This window comes from Phoenix dactylifera, chromosome 1 (assembly GCF_009389715.1).
Source record: "Phoenix dactylifera cultivar Barhee BC4 chromosome 1, palm_55x_up_171113_PBpolish2nd_filt_p, whole genome shotgun sequence".
NCBI classification, from domain to species: domain Eukaryota; kingdom Viridiplantae; phylum Streptophyta; class Magnoliopsida; order Arecales; family Arecaceae; genus Phoenix; species Phoenix dactylifera.
Window position 1 is genome coordinate 1369425 of NC_052392.1, and position 22434 is coordinate 1391858.

At 43.8% G+C, this 22434-nt stretch overlaps 1 protein-coding gene and 1 pseudogene across 1 annotated transcript; one reads left to right on the forward strand and one right to left on the reverse strand.

Moving 5' to 3' along the window:
• Positions 1 to 296: 296 nt before the first annotated feature.
• LOC103715769 lies at positions 297 to 1154 on the reverse strand. The gene has a single exon (XM_008803517.3). The coding sequence runs from the start codon at positions 1038 to 1040 to the stop codon at positions 552 to 554; it is 489 nt and encodes a 162-aa protein (XP_008801739.2). The 5' UTR covers positions 1041 to 1154; the 3' UTR covers positions 297 to 551.
• A 12174-nt stretch (positions 1155 to 13328) lies between these two features.
• LOC103715786 lies at positions 13329 to 15261 on the forward strand (annotated as a pseudogene).
• Positions 15262 to 22434: the final 7173 nt, after the last annotated feature.

Genomic DNA, 22434 nt, shown 5'->3' on the forward strand with positions numbered 1-22434 from the left:
TGTTACAAGAGGATAAGATAGGATGTTATTACAGGAAGAAATAAATGGTTTGTTACATAGATCTGTTGTAGATAAGTGGATATTGGAACTTTTAAAATCTAATCTCTTACCATCAGGAATTTTCCAAAAAAAATATCTTATCATAAGGAAAGAAATATATGTTGCCATGAGAATAATTATACCCAAAAAACAAAAGAAATAAAAAAAGAAATAAAAGAGGCATGCAAAAGGAGCACACTTATTTATCCAGCCATCAATGTTGAGAGTAAAAAGCAACAGAGAGGAAAGAAATAGGTGAGAACAGGTTAAGGGACATGCACAGACATCCACTAACAAGAGAGAAAGCACATATATTGCATGGCTGCAAAGACAAGCTATAAAGCATCACTTGTGCCCAACAGTCAAATAGCCACTGCTTAACAAGGGGAAGCAACATTAAATGAAGAGCCAGAAGCACTTGAATCTGTTCTGTCCTTCATAGTTGAGCTTGGACTTCATCTTCCTCTTATTCTACTTGCACTGATACTAGCCTAAGGATGACCACAACTCCTTCATTTGTTAGAAAGCACTTGTGAAGCTTGGTTCAAGGGAGGCACCTGTGCCTCCACCTTCTTCTCCTCCTCGAGCTCGAAAGCTGATGTCGGGAAGGTCCGGAAGATCCCCCCCAGGGCCTTGCAGGTCAGCTTCCCGGTCGGTGGTTCATCGACAGAGATTTCGTTAAGACTGAGCCACATCAAGAGCTCTTTGGCCTTCACACCAGTCAGCTTCTTGATCTTGAACTTCTCCACATAGGCAGTGATCACAGGGGCATAGGAGACCACCCTCCCAATCTTCTCAAAGCAATGCTCAATCTTCTTCTTTTGTTTGAGCCAAACAAAGCCGGTCTCCTCCACATGGCCACACTCTATGATGTCCTTCAAAGGGAGGACGCCCCTGGGAAGGCCTAGCTCTTGGAGCAGGAACTTGGACTTCTCTTGGCAGATCTCATCACCATGGTAGACCTCAGCCTTAGCCTTGAGCTCCTCTGTGACTAGAGCCATTTTTTGGCCTTTTTTTTTGTGTATCTCAGGTGGGATTCCTTTGGGACTCTACGCAGGGAAGCAAGAGGAAGTGGGGGTGTGCCAATAATATAGGACTTTGGTGATGCAATTGCCCCTGGATTTTTGAAATGGTTTCACTTCCACCCTTCATATGTATGTTTATGATTACAAAAGTGGAGTAATTGAGAGGCAGTTTTGGCAATATTTGACTTGGACCCATTGTTCCAACCAGACTTGAATTAATGTCAGTGGTGGCTTTGAATTGTGTGTTAAGTAGCATGAGATGTCACCCATTGATAGCCAATGGTTGGCTGTAGTTGCTTGACTTGTTCCTGAGTTTTGTCGGAGATCTTAGTGAGAAGTATCTATTGTGTACCTTCATATTAACTTTATATATGCTTAAATTCACTTCAATGTATTTAAGAAATGCACATCTAACACGATTTCTCATAAAATCATGCCATGCATTTTGACTTCTTAATTAGGTTAATTTTGCCGTAATCCAACTTTCTTCAAGACCCGTGATGATTTGCTTTCCTTTTTTGTTTTTGGGAGATTACTTGGTAGACACAAATTAAACAGAAATAATGGAGCATTAATATGGTCATATACTAGTTAGGCACTTAATTTTTTTATAGTTTAGGAACCCCACTTTGGTGAAGTCATATGCTTAATTAGTTACCAGAGAGAACAAGCTTAGGGTCATTGGATTCTGATATTGATTACAGTGGCATATAGATGAGCAAAATCTTTTAGAGCAACTCTTGCTTCTCTCTTTTCAGTTCGAATTAAACTTTTTTGTTTTTATCTCAATCATCCACAAAGTTAAAAAAAAAGAAAGAAAAGGAATGGCTTTGCAAACACAAACATATTTATATTCTTCTCCAGTTTTTTCATGGTTAAATGCTGATTATTGAGGAAATGGCATCATGGTGGATTTTATGGACAAGGAGGGATCCTTGGATAAATTTGTCTACTGCAATAAATAGCATAATCAGGAGATTAGAAGAGCAGTAGCCTGAAAACATGGGCGACCAGGCCTTTGCAAGTTTGCATTGAATGTCTCATGCCATTTCCTTGCTTTTCTTGTGATTGATAGCAACTTATTTCTAATCTGTATTAACTTTGGGTAGAACACAAATATATTAAAAACAAATAAATAAATAAATAGAATAATATTATCCTCTCCTGATTTGCATTCTTAATGCATGCTTGGAGTGTTATGATAACATGAATATATCATTGTTGATTATTCATTTTCTCCAGCTTTCTTTCCAAAGTTTTCTCTTCTTGATTTTATATATTAAATTTTGATGACCACTAGTTTTGCAAGATATTAAAGTAGGGCTTGGAAGATATGCTCACATTTCAACCCTTGCAGGTAACTCAGGAAGGAGTATTGCTTACATTAAGTATATCTGTCACTGAAATGATCTAACAAGAACTTCAGTGGCAAAAAATGTCAGCAAGCATGTTCACCATTTTTGCTCTTTCTTGATCCCTCTACACCTAGGGTTGTTCAATAAATGAACATTAAACGCTTGTCCTTGTTCCATCAACCACTTTGATTGAGACTTGGGGCTGAGAAAGGCTTTCTTGCCCTTGTTTCATGAGCAAAGTGACATTCCTATGGTAGCTGCATGCTTGGAAAAAAAATAAAGGGAATGCAAAATTGTCATGTGAGATGATAAAAACTACCAAAAAATATATTAGATGGTGATGGAAAAGCACTGAAAAACCTATTAGCAAATGATTCCAGACTTGGTTTTATTTCATAGAAACATGACATACTGAACCTTTTAAAAAGAAACCAAATAAAACTAAAAATGGTTTTCCAAGAAAAGAAATGTAATGTGAAATACAGTTTACATGAATACAATACTCCACAATATATATTGTGCCTGCAAATACTCTCAGAATCCAAATTTATACTATCGATCATGATCTACGCCATATAAAATATCTAGAGACAATTATGCATTTTGAGGTTGTTTTGCTATTCGGCAAATGGATATGTTGGTGGAAAAATGGACCACCCCACAAATGCAATTATAGCACCCAAATCCGTCCGCTCTCGAGCTCATCCAAGTGATCGAGCTCTTCCGCTCTCGAGCTCATCAAGTGATCGGGCTCTTCTAAGTGATCGAGCTCATAGGCCGAGCCGAGCACAGAAGGCTGCCGAGCACAGAAGGCTGCCGAGCACAGAAGGCGGCCGAGCACAGAAGGCCGAGCACAGAAGGCCGAGACCAGAGAGCCGAGACCAGAGAGCCGAGACCAGAAGGCCGAGACCAGAGAGCGCCGACCAGAAAGGCAACCCCGCCGAGCCCATGCCTTGGCCAAATATCCAATCTCCGCCTAACCCTCCAAAGGATCTGACAGCTAAATATATGACTCCACTTCAATCTGCCACCATCCCCAAGTCATTAAGGCACAAGATCTCCGCAGGCATTCGGCACACCCTATCATTAATGCATGAGACCCCCTCAGGCCTCCGATGCACTCAGTCATTAAATGAACACGGCTCAAGATGATCTCCGGATCACTGAACCATCAAAGCATACGGCTGACCACCGGTTCACTCAGCAATCAATGCACTTGTCATCTACGGACCCCAGGCCCACCACGGCCGGCGGTTCAACCACCCCAACGGGTCCGATCAATCGTGACAGCTCCCTGACAGTGACGGTAACCCATTAATTCGCCCAGTCACATCACAGGTAATCCTGCCACTCTCCCTATAAAAAGGGAGGCCTCTTCCTCCCAAGGGGATTTTTCGGACCTCTACATACAATCCCTCTCTCTTCTCCAAAGTTAAGCCCCCCTCTGACTTAAGCATCGGAGGGCCGGCGCCGGAAAAGCCCGGCCACCGACTTTTTGCAGGACTCTCCAGGAAGACGCCAGCCGTCGGCGCACCGCCACCCACCGTCCCGGCAGCGGAGGCTCCTCTCCCCCTTCTCGGTTCGCGGCGGCCCCCGGGTCCGGAATTTCCAGCAACAGTTGGCGCTAGAGGAAGGGCCCGAGTTCGCTGCCATGAAGCTAAGAAGCAAAGGGGCTTCCAACGCCTCTCGACGTCCTCCACTTAGTCCTGGACACTCCGTCCAGAACTCGCCACCTCCGGTCGAGTCAACCCCTCAAGTTCGGCCGGAGCAGTTTCATGCCCTGGTGCAACAGGTGCAGGCCTTGGCTACCGCTGTCCAAGGCTTGCAACCTAGGGGCGCCCCGACGGTACCGCCCCCTCCGGCCCCAGTTCAACCGGAGCCTCCTACAAGCGGACTTCCCTTTCGAGGTCAGGACTCTCAAGTCCAGGCCTCCCTCTGGAGAGAACACCCAGCTAGAGGCCCTGGTGGCTGGCCCCAACCCTCAGAGGCCGAGTCAGTTCCAGGGCAACTTGCACCAGAACGGACCGCTGCAGCGATCCCCCAAAATGATGAACTCGACAAGAAGGTCGAGGAGCTGGAGCGCCAGATCCAGGCACTCCATGGAAGGAAACCGGGACGTGATGGTGACTTTGAGTTCACCACAAAGTCCCCCTTCTCCCAGCAAATTGATGACGAACCAGTCCCGCCGCGGTTCAAGATGCCCCAGGTGGAGCCTTACAACGGCAAGACCGACCCCCTCGACCACCTGGAAAGTTATCGGGTCTTAATGGCCCTACAAGGAGCCTCGGAGGCCATGATGTGCAAAGCCTTTTCAGCAACGCTCCGAGGACCGGCCCGGCTTTGGTTCACCGGGCTGAAGCCGAGTACTGTCTCCTCCTTTGAGCAGCTCGGCAGGCAGTTTGCCAGTAATTTTGCCGCTAGCCAGCCCCAGCGGCGGACGTCGGACTCCCTCCTTGACGTCAAACAAGGGAAGGGAGAGTCCTTCAAGGAGTACTTGGATCGGTTTACTGCCGCAACATGGGAAGTCCGGAAGCTGGACCAGTCAATCGCCATGTCGGCACTAAAGACTGGAGCCCGGTCTTACAGGTTCCTCTTCTCTATCGAGAAGAACTTCCCTGCGGACCTCACCGAAATGTTGGCCCGAGCTCGCAAGTACGCCAAGGCTGAGGAAGCCATGGCCTCTCGGCGGGAGGAAGCCGAACAACCTGCCAAGATGCAGAAGAAGCACCAGGAGCACTCCCAACCAAGTAGCAGATTCCCCTGGCATGAGAAAGAGCCTCTTTGGCCCAAGAGCCTAGCTCGCCTGGGGTCTCCCCTCCAAAAATTTCAGACGTACACTCCTCTCACATCCACCCGAGCAGAAATTCTCATGGAGATTGAGGGTCGGAGCTACCTCCGACCTCCATTGAGAATGCGTCCGACAGAGTCGCGGAAGCACTCGAAAAAGTACTGCCGCTTTCACCGAGATCGCGGCCATGATACGGAGGATTGCTACGAGCTTCGTGATGAGATCGAGGCACTTGTCCGCCGAGGTCGGTTGAGTTATTTTGTCCGTGATCATGCCTACAGGAGAGAGCCCGAGAAACAAAATCCAGTGCCGCATAAGGAGCAGAATGACAACTGACCTCTCACGGGCATCATCAATACCATCAGAGGGCGGGCAACTAGAGGCACCAGAAGCTCCGAGCTCGGAAAAAAGAGCTTCCTCAAAGCATCCGTGCTCTGTGAAAGTCACATCTTCTTTTCTGATGAAGACCAAAAGGGTGTTGAGCCCTCTTTATGACGACGCTGTAGCTATTTCCCTCATCATTGCAAGGTTTTAAAAAAGGATTTTAGTACATAATGAAAGCTCGGCTGATGCCTTATTTTGTATGCCTTCCAAAGGATGAGCGCTCCTCTGGCTAGATTCCTAGGAGATTCTACCCCAAGAAAGTACTATGAAGCTAAATCCTTTCATGGTCCAGAAGGCTGCCGAGCTCAGAAGGCCGCCGAGCTCAGAAGGCCGAGCTCCGAAGGCCGCCGAGCTCAGAAGGCCGAGCACCAAAGGCCGCCGAGCTCAGAAGACTGCCAAGCTCCGAAGCCCGAGCTCAGAAGCCCGAATGCAGAACACCTCCCCCAGAAAATCGAGCCAAAGAAAGCTAGTGCCAAGCTAAGTCCTAAGGGACTTCGAAGCTCGGAAGCCATCAAAATATCTCCAAAAGGTACAGGACGCCACTTCGGCTTCAAATAATTTTAATATTTTATCTATTTCCAGGTCGGAGAATCCAAAAAACGACCAACGTCGCCCCGAATAGGGCGCACGATCGCCAACGGACGAAGTCCGTCTCCTGTATGCGTCTCCAATGATGCTCTAGCTAAGCTCGGGACGCCGACTCGACTCCATTCGACGCCATTCGACGACATTCGACGATATTCGACGACATTCGACGACATTCGACGCCACTCGACGACATTCGACGACATTCGACGCCATTCGACGACATTCGACGCCATTCGACGACATTCGACGACATTCGACGCCACTCGACGCCTCTCGACGCCATTCGACGCCACTCGACGACATTCGACGCCATTCGATGACATTCGACGCCATTCGACGACATTCGACGCCATTCGACGCCATTCGACGACACTTCGACGCCATTCGACGACATTTCGATGCCATTCGACGACATTCAACGCCATTCGACGCCTTTCAACGCCATTCGACGCCTCCTACGACAACACGCCCCGATCTGAGTGGGGGCACCCTGCTGAGTTGACCACAAGCCAAAGAAGGCCGCTGAGTCGACCTAAAGCACTATAACTGCATGAAAGGTACATCCTGCTTGGCACGCACATCTCCATATATATTTGGCTATATTACAGGATGATCGACGACTGGACTACTTCCTTCGTCCGAGCCAAAAGGCAGCTCGAACTCGGAAGTCGGGGGGTAGTGTTGGTGGAAAAATGGACCACCCCACAAATGCAATTATAGCACCCAAATCCATCCGCTCTCGAGCTCATCCAAGTGATCGAGCTCTTCCGCTCTCGAGCTCATCAAGTGATCGGGCTCTTCTAAGTGATCGAGCTCATAGGCCGAGCCGAGCACAGCAGGCCGAGCACAGAAGGCTGCCGAGCACAGCAGGCCGAGCACAGAAGGCTGCCGAGCACAGAAGGCGGCCGAGCACAGAAGGCCGAGACCAGAGAGCTGAGACCAGAGAGCCGAGACCAGAAGGCCGAGACCAGAGAGCGCCGACCAGAAAGGCAACCCCGCCGAGCCCATGCCTTGGCCAAATATCCAATCTCCGCCTAACCCTCCAAAGGATCTGACAGCTAAATATATGACTCCACTTCAATCTGCCACCATCCCCAAGTCATTAAGGCACAAGATCTCCGCAGGCATTCGGCACACCCTATCATTAATGCATGAGACCCCCTCAGGCCTCCGATGCACTCAGTCATTAAATGAACACGGCTCAAGATGATCTCCGGATCACTGAACCATCAAAGCATACGGCTCTTTCTGACCACCGGTTCACTCAGCAATCAATGCACTTGTCATCTACGGACCCCAGGCCCACCACGGCCGGCGGTTCAACCACCCCAACGGGTCCGATCAATCGTGACAGCTCCCTGACAGTGACGATAACCCATTAATTCGCCCAGTCACATCACAGGTAATCCTGCCACTCTCCCTATAAAAAGGGAGGCCTCTTCCTCCCAAGGGGATTTTTTGGACCTCTACATACAATCCCTCTCTCTTCTCCAAAGTTAAGCCCCCCTCTGACTTAAGCATCGGAGGGCCGGCGCCGGAAAAGCCCGGCCACCGGCTTTTTGCAGGACTCTCCAGGAGGACGCCAGCCGTCGGCGCACCGCCACCCACCGTCCCGGCAGCGGAGGCTCCTCTCCCCCTTCTCGGTTCGCGGCGGCCCCCGGGTCCGGAATTTCCAGCAACAGGATACAAAATAGATGATTTAAAGGTGTGATTCTATGTTTTGGTTTGAATTTAAATTACTTAGATTAAGATCAATGGTTTGGATTTATGAATTATATAGCTTTTTTTTTCTTTTTTCTTTTTACTATCAGCTATGCTTCTACCATCTATGTTGTTCTAGCATGATGCATGAGAAAGAGTACTTCACAACACATAATTTTTACACTCTAAACTTTTTTATACGACATAAGTCATAATCAACCATACGGATTTTTATTTTAATAGTCCATTACTTATTTTTCACCAAGAAATATTCGAGATCAAGTACTCTTATAACCATTTTAGCCTAACTCTTATATATATAGTGTAAAAAAAAGAATTTACTTTCGCCATCGAATTTAATGTTGATGATCAAAAAATGAAAATATGAACTATTGGATATGATTTAGAAGCTCTAAAATGCTTACTCATAAAAAAATCTTATATTTTATAGGTCTCCACCGTATGCATTAAATCATCCCAAAATCAATATAACTACATTGTCACATTACAACTATACATTTAGGATGATCTGATGCATAAGTTATAAATTTTCAAAACATGCAATTTTTTGTATATAGATATTTTAAAACCTTTCGAATCATATCCAATGATTTATATTTTGGTTTTTCAACCACCTAATGTCCTGTGTAATCTGTTGAGGATTCTTAACTCTTTAAGGTAGGAGCTAGGGGCCAGCGGCCACCATCATCACAAGAAGCCCCAGCCTCCGATCACCAACCTTATTAACTGCGATGGCGACCAACGGTACGCTTCATCAAACGGTGCAATAAATTGCCCGTGGAGAGGAGCAAATGCTTAGGTGTTGTGCTCTTCCACCAACCTTTGGATCCCTCTGCATGCTACCGCATTTATTTGGGCTGCAAATCTAGGCACACTGGCCGGTCAAGCTTTTCGAAAGGATTATATTGCTGGTGGAAACTGTGAAAAATCGATGCCACCTTGATTGTAAGGGAATTGTTAGAATTATTATAGGACTATTGATTGTGCTAAATATAGTTAGTCTTTATAAAGACTGATTGTGCCAAACTTAATCGGCCTTACTAAACTTCAACTTGATTGATTTGTGATTGATCGTGATTCTTTTATTTTTCTTTTTCAACATAGTATCAGAGCCACTGATCACGTAACATGCTGTCGTCCTCTCTTCCGCCTTTTCTGTGATCGTCGTTGCCGCTCACGGATCATCTATTTCTTCTATCTCGTCTGGGGGTAGTCGGGGCTCGGCGGCTTTCAAAGCCCCATTCTTCTTATTGAGATCCTGATAAAATCTTAGTTTTCTTTCTTTCTTTTTTTTCTTTTTAATTATTTTTTATTATTTTTTGACTTTCGATGGGAAGGTGACGCCGGCCCACTTAGATGCTCAGGGGCTATATTGTATTTTTTCACTCTAAAAAAAAATCACGTAGGCTCAAAGATGTTGTCTGTCCTCTCTTGCTTCACATGCTGATTCACTACAAAAGAAATAATATTTTTTGCCGCTTTTTAGAGTCTTTACTAATGCTTATAAGCGTTGGTAATTTTCGTGCTGACGCTTCAAAAAACGTCGCAAAAGCGTCGGATATATGAGGGTAAGATTTTTTCTTTCCGCTTTTTAAAAGCGTCGGCATAAACGAAATCTATGTCGACGCTTTTAAGCATCGCCTGTTTTGGAGTTCACCGATGCTTCCTTAGGTCGGCCCGCTTTGGACTCCGCGGACGCTAATTAGCGTCGGCCCATTTTGGTCTCTACCGACGCTTATTAGCGTCGGCGGAGTCCAAAGCGTGTTGGGCTTCCGCTGACGCTTAGATGCGTCAGCCCAAGCTAGGACCTTTGCCGGCGATTTAAAGCATCGGCAATAGTGGTTATTTTCTTAAAAAAAAATTATAAAAATAATTTTTAAACCTGTATACATTACTTTCCATACAACCTAAATCACATAGATAACTATTCATATTCATATTAATTTTTAAAGTCACGTCACAAACGAGAACTTTTCATTCGAAATATTCATATTATCATATTTAATTACATTGTACTTCGAAAATATTAAAAACATGCATATCAAATTCCTAAATAAACAGTCTACGATGTATCATGAGTCGATGGCATCATCATCTCTACGAGTAGATGAAGTATCAACAACCTACAAGAAAAAAAAGATACTTTAGAAAGTAAGAATACAAAAATCATTACGCTCGTACAAAAATATGTTATAATTATGTAAAATATTTAAATAGATTTACCGGAGGGGCAAATCTCTGCAATAAAGATGAAATCTGGTCAAACTGATCCTGCAAAGATTATATCTTTAACTCATTGCTCTGCTTCAACTCCGCAATATCGTTTCTATGACTCCCCGACGCGCTCTGAAATAAGAGATGTAGCCCTGTCCTATATCTCTCTCAAAAAATAGTCACATTAATATTTTAAAAAAAGTAAAACTAATAAAAAAATTTGAACAAATCAAATATGAATACATACAATTATATCTCTCGACTCCTTTCGGACAAAGCTGCCATCTTGGTGGGTGTGAGTCATCCAATAGAACTCTACCTCACCAGGCTCTCTCCCATGATTCTATCTACACACACGAAGAGTATATTGGTAAACTATATATCATGATACGTGCTATATGTTAGTAGAGTTTCAAAGAATTTCAAAAAAACTTACGAATTCATCTCTATGTCTCGCATAACTCTTCGAGTCTGAAGTGTGAGGAACTACTTGAGATGCTCGTGCAGCTCTACCAATATCAGAATATACCTGCCAAAATAAAAGTACACAATATAATATATTCAATATATATATTTGCAATCCATATTAATAATAAAAATAATATAAGATATTGAAACAATATACATAACATGTCTTCTTTTAGAAAACCAGTAGTGAACAATCTCCCTCCACTGCTGAGGGTATACATCAGGAGGACAAACACGAGCAACCTCCTCCTCTGTCATACCCTCGCGCTTAAAGTCCGTCTTCAACTTTGCCTTATATTCTTCAACTTCATCATGCCATCTCATCGAGAAAGTCGTCTTTGGTAATGCAAACATCTTTTTCAATCTACGTATAAGAGAAAAATACCTCAAAATTTTAGCCGGTTTTTATATAAAAAAGATAAACAAAATTAGAGTACGAAGAAGGATGGCCTACAATTGTAGAGTAACTGGTTCAAACTGTTAAAGAACTGGTCTCCCTCCAATCCTAAATTTTATTAACGCGTTGTGGTTCATCAAGTTGACATTCCTGACTTTTTGTCCCTTATTTTTATAGGGGAGGGCATATTCCATCTTTACATGTTTTATTTCTGAGTTATTTTCTCCTAAAATTTTGCAACAATTAGTTACTTGTTATCAGTTTTGTTAATGACAGAAATACTTGGAATTAGGATCAATCTCAAGAAGCTCAGGACAGCAGATGAAAAAATTGTTAACTCCATCCGATGTTGGTTTAACAAGTCACCGGAAGCACCATCAAGTAAAACATTGGCATTCATACTACGAATCTAGAAAATGAAGTTTAGATAACATCAGAGGTTGCCTTTATGGTCATGGTTATACGCTTAAAAATTATTAAATATTAGCTAAGCACTAGAAAATGATCAGCATTAGATAGTTACGTTCTTAAATGTTTAGTTAAAAGTCTTCATTAATGTATATGTTTCGAAATTTGACTCTCCAATGTGTTGAAAATAGACTCATGCGATGTCATGAAACATTGAACTAATGTGTCTATGTACATAAATATCTATCTACATTGAACTTGACTTTTCAGGGCACTGTTACACATCTTATCTGGTTATCAACCTGGACTCTAGGAGTCAAAATTGAGCAGTTTTGAGAGGTGAATGCTTAAATGTGTTGATAGTTGCATGCTTTTCACAGCAAAGTACTCCCAGTATCCTTGAATCAATTAAAAGAAAATGACAAATGTCTCAAATGTTTCAGGATTCCATGCTCTTGGAGGTTCATATGGCAAACTTGTAAAGATCAAGTTTAGATAACATCAGAGGTAGCCTTTAATAGGAAGTGTTGGCGAATGAGGTTCCACTGAACTGAGCCAAATGGTTGGACTAAAGTTGGACGTTATAGTCATGGTTATATGCTTAAAAAATTATTAAATATTAGCTAAGCACTGGAACATGATCAGCATTAATAGTTGAGTTCTTTTAAATGATTACTTGAAAAACTTCATTAATGTTATCTTTCCAAATTTGACTCACCAACGTGTTGAAAATGGAATCATACAATGTCATGAAACATTAAGCTAATGTGTCTATATACATCATGTTTTGATTTATGTAATGTGCTTATCAATTAGGTATATGTTTTATCCTTTTCTTTTTTCCCATAAATTATTAGTTTAAAAAGGGTTCACTAAATTAATTAAATGCCAGTTTTCTTGCACAAACGCGTTGCTTTGAACATTCTGAGCTCATCCATCTCCATATTATAGGCAATACTCAGTTAAACAGGTAGGTGTCATCTCTCCCCCCACAAAAACAAGCACTTTGATTCCTCAATATAACATCAACAATAGCAATAGCTATAGTAGTTGAACTGGGGTTTATTCCTTAATATAACATCCCTTGCCAGTTCAAACCGGTAATAGATCCATATCCCAATCATATCTAAATTAATAGTTCTAATGGCACCTCGATCATTTTGTGGTATGAGTCAAGAGCACAGTGCATTACCTCGGGCGGAGGCAGATCTTGATCGATCGTTGCTTTGGGCCGGTCGGTCGACGCCGGTCTTCGAGAGGAGGACTGTTGCCAAGATCGATCGAGGCTTGAGGGCTGCTCAGTTGGCGCCGGAGAGGAGGGAGGAGGAGGAGATCCTCGGGCAGAGGCGAAGCTTAAAACTAGAAATAGTGTGCATAGATCACAAATTAAAGAAAAAAACAACCACGAACACACGAAGAAGAGGAGGAGGAGAATAAGCGAGAAGGAGAAAGAGGAGAGAGGAGGAGAAAAATATCTCGGGCAAAGGAAGTTGGGGTTGGTCGGTCGGCACCAAAGAGGAGGGAGGAGGAGAGGAGGATGGGATCGGACGATCAGCGTCGGAGAGGAGGAAGACAGGGGCCAGAGCTGCTCAGTGCTGGAGAGGAGAAAAAAGGGAGTAATTAGGGCAGAATGAGGGCTTGGGGTCGGGCGTTGGGTTTGGAGTGGGGTCTTGGCCTTCGATGACGCTTATAAGCGTCATCTTAGGTCTTGGCCTCTGACGACACTTATAAGCATTGTCTTAAGTCGGAGGACAACAATAATGCTTAAAAGCGTCGTCCCAAGTTCACTCCCCACGCTTTCCATCGTCATCTTAACTTGAGGCCTCCGACGATGCCTCTAAGCATCATCTATTCTTTTAGATTGCTGATATTCATTAGAAGTGTTTGGCAAAATTTGGCGCAAGAGCTAAATTTACGGCATGCTCCTAGCGTCGGCATTGATGGGTCAGCTTTTTTCTGTTTCCTGTACTGGCTCTCTCCCAGGCCGAGAACACAGAAGCCGAAACTCTTCTTCCAGGCGGGTGTTTTCCCTTCTTCCGGCGGCACGAGATCCCCCCGACTGGCCGAAAGCGAGCAAGGAGAGGAGCACTGCCGCTCCACCCAAGCGCCCCGTCGCCGCTCCGCCATCCCGCGCCGCCGCGCACTCCCACTTCGTCGAGGATGTGGTCCTCTCCTCCGACGGCCCGTTCGCCCTCTCCAGTTCCTGGGACGGCGAGCTCCGCCTCTAGGACCTCTCCACCGGTGCCACCACCCGCCGCTTCGTCGGCCACAACAAGGACATCCTCTCGGCCGCTTCCCCCGGAGTCGCCCTTGGCGCCCCCTTCTCTGATGCTGGAGGTTCGTGCGCTTCTTCCTCAACTCGATCACCCTCTTCTCCACGGCGCCGGCACTCTCCGTCTCAGACCTCGACATTGTCCGCCCGGCCGCACTCGCCATCCGACCCCACGACCCCGCCCTCGCTGCACTTCCGCTCATCCGCCGCGCCCTCGCCGACCAGACCTCCGTCGCCGTCGTCACCGACTACGACAAGCTCATAGGCGAGATCTCCCCCGACGGCCACCTGTTCCAGGTGGAGGACTTCCTCGAGGCCGTCCGCAAGGGCAACTCCAGCATCGGCGTCCAGTCCGGGGCACTGACACCATCGTCCTCGGCGTCGAGAAGAAGGCCACCCCCAGGCTCTAGGACTCCAGATCGGTGAGGAAGATCGTGAGCCTGGACAACCACATTGCGCTGGCTTGCGCGGGGCTGAAGGCCGACGCACGGATCCTCATCAACCGGGCCCGCATCGAATGTCAGAGCCACCGCCTTACGGTGGAGGACCCTGTCATCGACGAGTACATCACGAGCTACATCGCCGGGCTCCAGCAGAAGTACACCCAGAGCGGCGGCGTCAGGCCCTTCGGCCTCTCGACCCTCATCGTCGGCTTCGATCCCTACACCGGGTCCCTGCGCTCTACCAGACTGATCCCTCAGGAGCCTTCTCTGCCTGATGGCATGCAAGGCGCCAACTGGGATCTGATGGAGGCCACCTTTCAGCGTAGCAACCTGCATCAGTTTGACCACGAGAAGTGCTAGAATGCCTTTTTTAGGATCCCTATTCCTCCGGAGATGATGGAGTTAAACTTTCTGAACACCCGCTTCCAATGCTCCTGTTCCTTCAAAGATGAGAGAGTTAAGCTCCCTAAGCACCTACTTCCAGTGATCTTGCTCCTCCACGGAGGCGGCGGCGACACGTGCTGCACCATAACGTCAGAATCATGGTGAAGATAAATTTGGCAGGCACGATCATGCTCTCGATCATGCAGAAGCAGCGCGCCACACCGTACTGTCAGAAGCTTAGCGAAGGTAAACTTGGCAGGTACGGTTCCGCTCTCGATCATGGAGGCATACATCTGTATGGCACCGCTCTAGTCCTCAAATCTTCAGTTTTATTTGCTGCCCCTGGCTCCTTCATCATCTAGTTCGAGGTCTCTTGCTCTTCTTCTATGGTGCTTTTGTCTACGAGCATTGTTGAGCTTCGATTGTCTTCTCTCTGAAATTTATCCTCGTTGTGGATGTCTTCACCAAAACTCATCCTTCTAGTATCTTTCGATCTCTTGTTTACAAACTCAAGTTGGTGTCCACTTTACCACTTTGAGTTTGAGGGGGTGCTAGAATTATTGTAGGACCATTGATTGTGCCAAACATAGTTGGCCTTCATAAAAGCTGATTGTGCCAACTTAGTCGGTCTTATCAAACTTCACCTTGATTGATTTATGATTGATTGTGCCAAACTTAGTCGATCTTACCAAACTTCGTCAGCCTTCTAGTATTATATAAAGGCTGCTCCTGTACATTATAATTGACGAGAAGAAATACAATTCTCTTTTCTCATTCTTTTTTTTCAACAGGAATGGAAAGGCTCCGATCGAGCATTAATTTTTAGTTGAATTAGGTCTACCACCAATCTGATGGAACAGCTTGATTGCGAAGCAACACGCATAAACAAACATGCACATGTTACGCTCTTTTTCTTTTTTATTTGTTGTTGAGCTTGTTGTTTTGCAATTGGATTGTTTCATTAATTCATCGTAGATCTTATCCAACCAATGACTTGTTACAATGAAGAGGCAGTAGGCCACTATTCTACCATCTCGAGATTTGCACTTATCACCCACCACACTACCACCAAAAAAATAAAATAAAATAAAATAAAACGGGTCAAGAAGAGAAAGCTGCCTAGAGCGCTTCGGGATATATTGTTTTTAGTTTCTTTTGGATGTGTTCATACTAAAATTGTATGAATCATCCGTTTTAGCAAACAAATAATAAAAACTAAAAAAAATTAGAGAGGTAAAAAAATTGCATGCTTTTTTTTCTCCTTTCTCCTTTCTCATTCCTTCTATTTTTTTCTCTTCTCCTGTCAACTAATTTATTGGTGGATCTGATCTAACTAATAATTTCTCACAATGAGGGAGAGTACGCCACTATATTATTGTCGTCTCGAGATTTGTGCTGGTTCACCCACCAAAGAAAAAAAGAAAAAGATGGAGAAGAAAAAAAAGAGGAAAATGTTGCATGCTTTTTTCCCCCTCCTTCCTCTCTTCTCATTCCTTCTGTCGATCGACTCAAGGAGGTAACGGCGCTTTCATTGGATTTCTTGAACGATAGGGTTAAGATCGGAGCCTCTTGCAATGGATGCTGCGCTGCGCCAGCGGGGCAAATCGAGGGGTTTACTACGTTTGTAATCCGATGACCAGGGAGTTCCGAGCGCTGCCGAGGACAAGGGAGTGACCCCTCCCCGGGTGCCAGCCGGAGTACGAGTCCCCCAGGTTGGCTTGGCGTTTGATCCGTTTTCGTGGAGATTTCATGTGGTTCTTCTCGCCGGTTTCCACCGCCACTTTGGCTACTGGCCCCAGGGCTGGTTCGTCTGCCAGGTGTTCGACTCCGGGACCAATGCTTGGATTCGATCCATTTCGTGTTCGTCTGAAGAATTCACCCACATGAATGAAAGCCAGGTCGTGTCCTCGACTAACTATAGAAGGAGATAAGCCTTGTAGCAAGAAAAAGGAGATAAGCTAAAATATCTCAGCTAACATTGAATCACTTCAAAAAAATCTGAAAAAAAACCAGGATTAGAATTACAAAGAATATGTAATAAGAAACACATTCTGCTAAAAATACTGCGCTTCTAAGACTGAATGCATCAGCTATCTTTCATGAATTCTAACTCCTAACTTGCTAATCAAAGAATCCATACAAAGATTGTAGGCATCCAGGTGAACACATTTCTTGGAATATGCCCTTTTGTGTGAGGTGACAACCTACAAAACAGCTTTGAAAAGTGTTGCTGGAAATTGGACTCGGAGGCGGCCGTCGGCTGGGGAAGAGGAGCCCCGCTGCCTGGGTGGCGGCGCGTCGGCGGACGGCGTCCTTCTGGAGACCTGCAAGAAGCCGGTGGCCGGGCTCTCTGGCGCCGGCCCTCCGATGCTTAAGTCAGTCAGGGGTCAATATGAGGAAAAAGAGAGAGACGGAAAGAACCCCCCTTTTTAAGTGGAGGAATTTCCCTTTTATAGGGAGGGCCGGGTTACCTGTGATGTGACAGAGCAAATTGTTTGTCGTACAATTGGTCATTAATGCTTGATCATGTAAGTCAATGCTATCATTGTAGGAGATTAGGCCGAAGCCCAAGTCGTCGCAGAGTCACGCCATCATTTGTAGACATGCGGATTTGCCGTGAGAGACTCGATATCCATAGACGACGGAAGCCATACGCTTTAATTGTTGAGTAAGCCGAGGGCCTGCAGGGGCCATGCGCTTTGATTGTTGAGTGAACCGGGTGTCTGCACGACCCTTACACATTAATTGTCGGCGAAGAGGAAACGTAATCTTCCGACCGTGCCGCTGGAGGACGTAATCTCAGTGTGCAACTCAGGCATCCTCGGGATGGTTAGACTATCTGAGTATCGCCAAGCCGGAGGAGGTCTGCTCGGTTGGCTCCTGCTCGGAGGGGTCTGCTCGGCCGGCCCCTGCTCGGAGGGGTCTGCTCGGTCGGCCCCTGCTCGGAGGGGTCTGCTTACCAAAGCGTGGCGACACTTTTCCCCCCAACAAAAAGTTTATCATCCATTTTATCTGATGGATCATTTGCTAGCCAGCTTCTTTGCAGCTTACTGCTGAACTTGTAGGACAGTTTCTCATTGGAACTAGAGATTGTGCTCCCAAAGCTGCCAATTTGGCTCCAGAATTGAATTGATTCTTCCATGCAAATAAAAAATATGAAAACAATCATTGTAGAGAAACATATCCCCTCTAATGATAACCATGATTTTGAATATGGAGAGACTACGATTGTCATTGTATAAGTAGTTCCTGGCTTAAATGTCATTCATTTTATACAATAAGAAAATATTGACGAAATATATAGTATAAATTCTTCATGTTATTCATTCCAGAACTTGTTAAAATTCATGCTTTAAGAAGAAAGAGTATTCCTAATTCTAGAGCTCACTTAATTTCCTTGTAAAGTGAGAAGTATTCTGTAGGAAAAGTGGCTAACAGCTTCACTGGCACAACAAAGGTCCACAAGAATTATAGACTGCAATTCCCATTTTCTGAAGAAGAAAACAAAGCCAAACCGACGTCCACGATGCTCAAGACGTTGCAAAATATTTTGCTTAATCTCAAAAGCAAGAGACCATGCTTGTTTCTGACTGTTCTAGCTAACAAGGTTTGATCAAGAAAAAGTGCAATCCAACTTATTCTCCAAACATGTGAAAAATACTACCCAGTGAACTTCATAATAAGCTGCACCAAGACAACCAGGACTGAAATATACTTTAGAAGTAGATAACAAGTTTCATCCATTTCCATGATTAGGCTAGAACTAGCAAGTGGGTGCAGTATGCTTAAACTGATCCAAGGATGGATGTCATTCAATTGTAGAAGCACTAAAGTACTTTAACTAGACATTGTTTTCTGGACAAGGATGTTGAAACCTTCAGCCACAAAGACAGTGATCCAAAAAAAAAAGAAATATTGAGTTTAGTTCCACACTAACTGAAAACATCTTCCAAAACCAAAAATTTTAGACATTGCAGAATAGAACTAGGATAGGAATTCTTCACAGAATCTTCATGATTGCTGGTCTGGTGATGAGCCTGATCTTTTTTTCAAAATCATCATACACCTGGACAACTTTGAATTTTAAGGTCCTTCTTGCAATCTTCTCCTTTATTGATAAAAAAGGCGAAAATTTCCCACATACTATATGAAGAAGATCATAGAAGGATAATACTAATAATACCATTTATTTCTACATTGAGCATCACAATGTGCTGACACAATACCTTCAGTAATCCATCAAAGCAGCAAAGACTGAGCAATCTTGTGACTGATGCCATTGTAAATAAATCTTCCTAGGATGCATTAGTCTATGTAACCTCACTGATTATTTTAATTTTATTTATATAAAATTAAAGTTCCAGTAAAGCTTGCTGAATCAGTACTATCTCCCTTTTAACAAGAAGAGACACAAATTGAAAAGATACAAGCAAACAAATTATAAAATATCAACAAGTTTATCAAGCTTACAGTAACCATTTTCTCAGCACATTAATTCATATATCTAATTCTATTTTACAGAAAGATGCATAATAAAATTAGCATCAAGCACCATCCAATGAACTCGATGGAGAAATTTCATCTGAACCAGAATAATACGCATAAAAGTGAAGTAGAAGCGATAAAACAAAACAAACATACTTATTAAAGCACTCTAAATAAGTATCCAACACTACTTCCTCTGTGTAACTCCTCATCTCAATGGTGGCAAGGAAAAAGTGAGGACCTGAAAGCATATGACAAGAACCACAACGGGTATGTCGAAGAACCTCTCACATCATATACTTCCTTGGACACCTTGCCATTCCGATCATACACCGATACCTTCTTCTGAGTCATCATGAGGATCATATCTCTGCTCTGGGATATCCATTGATGCACCTGAGATGCACTCCATCCATTAAAATCTATTGCTCTATCCCATGGTCCAACAAAACCCATATGCTGAGGAATTATGTTGCCAGGCTCTAGAGCATGATCAGAGACTCCTATAAACCATAACACTAGTGATCGGTTTTTTTATTGCTTTAATATATCACATTAGAGCAACTCTATGGATTGGGCTGGAGCTGTCATATAATGGTAACAGTGTTATTAAAACCATTGGCTCTTGACACTGCAATGCAACTGAAAGTTATTAATGAATGGTTATTATATCAGCAATCTGGTTCTCCACCTTCACCTGCATGCGATGTTCGCCTGTAAGTGGCATGAACCACAAATAGCTCTCTCTGAGTACAACCCCTGCATCTGATACACACAAAGGCACATGATATAGGATGCAGAGTGTTTTTTCTTAAAAAAAAAATTACTATATTTTTTATTTTCTTATTTTTCATTTCTGTTGCTTGGTGTTCGGAGTTATATTTTTGGCTGATGTGCTCCTTTCTTTCTCTTTTTTTTTTTTTTCTGAATACAAAGGGAGGTGCATGTTTGTGAGGCCTGTGGTCGAAATCTGGCCTGAGGGTGACCACACCGGAAGGAAGCCGAGGGGACGCCGGCTGGGATGGAGAAGAGGGGTCGGCCGAGGACGGAAAAGAAGGGCCACCTCCTACGCTCCGGGGTACCTGCACAAAGCCTTAGCCGGAGATTCCGGCGAAGGCCCTCCAATGACTAAGTTAGCCGGACTTTTTTTTTATGGAGGGAAGAGCTTTTTAAGTGCTTTTCATAGCCTTTTGTAGCTCGAAATAGCTTGTGATGGCTTGTAGAAGCTTGGAGAAGCTTTAGAAAGCTTACCGAGGGCCTTTTCCTACCCCTTTTTTTATAGGGCGAGGGTGATGGCCATTACCTAAAATCTCAGGCTGAGATGTAACCAGCTGGCCAATAACTGGAGATGGCGTGTGCTGGCAGGTGCGGCGGAATATGGCCCTTGACAAGTGCGGCAGGGTACGGCCCTTGGTTGGCGCATCGTGGCGTGGCCAACAAGCAACGGTTCATAAAAAAGGGACTGGCCAAGCTAGGATTTCGACCACATGTGCGGGCTTGGGCGTGCACGTAGGTACGGCTGCGGGCGAGGTTGGGCAAATTTGGAGGCCGCGACATGTACTGGGTGAGGTCGGCTCGGCCTTTAGCGGGCTGAGATCGGCCTGGCTCTGGGCAGGGCCAAAGTCTACCTAGCTCTTAGTGAAGCCGATGTTAGCTTGGCTCTTGGCGGGGCCGAGGTCTGCCTCTTCGACCTGCTCGGCTCAAAGGTTTGCTCGGCCAAAATTAGGTGACTCCATGCCGGAATAGGACGATCCATTTTGCCTGCTATCATGGTCACTTGCATCAGCCTTGTCAAATGATTGATTGCAACCACAAAGCCGAAGACTACAGCATTTGGATAATTGGATGGGAATATTCCAAAGGGACCAGGTGGCTTGTGGAAGGCATATGGTTGGACCTTAGCGGCCTAGCCTGGAGACTTTTTAGGAGGGCCAATAGGCTACTATATCGGCACAAAGGAATATCAAAGGTGGTCCAAAGTTTTTTTAATCTGTTGTTTCCATAGCAGTATTTTTAGTGCATTGCATTATTTAAAAATGCAATGAAAGGCATAATAGACAATTCATAGATTGTTGCTCTGGAAATATGGTTTTTTTCTGTTGTTTCCATAGCAGTATTTTTAGTGAATTGCATTATTTAAAAATGTAATGAAAGGCATAATAGATAATTCATAGTTTGTTGCTATGGAAATATGGGTTTTTTTTTTTTCATAGCAGTATTTTTAGTGCCTTGCATTATTTAAAAATGTAATGAAAGACATAATAGATAATTCATAGATTTTTGCTCTGGAAATATGGGTTTTTTTGTTGTTGTTGTTTCCGTAGCAGTATTTTTAGTGCATTGCGTTGTTTAAACATGTAATGAAATGCATGATAGACAATTCATAGATTGTTGCTCTAGAAATATGGGTTTTTTTTTTTGTTGTTACCAAAGCAGTATTTTTAGTGCATTGCATTATTTGAAAATGTAATGAAAGGCACAATAGACAACTCATAGATTGTTGCTCTGGAAATATGGGTGTTAATTAGCTTCTCGGGTTCGGGTTAGGTTTATCCAAATCTATAATGCAATTCCAAAATAGATCCAAACACCAACCTAATCAAAACTCTGTAACCATCTCCAGTATTGGAACTAAAGAAGGCCGGGTGCAGTAGTTTTGGATAGGAATCAGGTATTTAACAAGTTATTTTGCTATATTTTTGGATTATTTTTTAAAAATTATATAATATATGCATCGAAAATGCTATCTCGTGAACTGTGAAACATGAAAAAAAAAGAATATGAAAACAAAAAATTGCATCTAAAAGAGGGCGTTTATTCAACGGTTATTTTTATTACCTAAGCACCTATGAGATCAAAAGATATGAATGAAAAAATTCGACAGTAATCAAGCTTGGTATAAATATTAAATCACAACAGATATATTGTAAAGAACTACCACAAATAACATTGACACGAATTTGATGGCACAAGGTTCGTTACACTTTCATTACTTTCTGATTTTTCCTTTATGATCAAAAGAAAATTTAATGGATCCATGCACAAACACATATGTCTGCATATATTTCTATATTTATAATTTGAGTGTATTTTTACTACACTATTAAAAGAGAGGTATATTTCTTATTAGGTACCATTTGTTAATTTCTGTGACCATAATATCCTTAGTTCCCTTTTTCACGAATATTTGTGAAAAATACAAATATAAAGTTACATATATAATTCACATGCGCCTCTATTTTCTGCACCTCTGTCTCTCATCTGCATGGCTTCTCCTGCATGTTCTAAACCAATTGAACTCTAATTTTAAAGAATATCTTCATCCATATCTCATCCACAGTATCAACTCTTTGAATGCTTTTTAATTTAAAGAAAGCAAAAAATATGAAAGCTTTTTCTATAATCCATGTGTTTTGTCCCTCTTATCTTCGAAATGCCTTGAACTCTTTTTTCATTATTTTA

What these genes read in the sequence shown, in the direction of transcription:
- LOC103715769 (XM_008803517.3), bottom strand. Translation starts at nt 1,040, where the DNA reads ATGGCTCTAGTCACAGAGGAGCTCAAGGCTAAGGCTGAGGTCTACCAT.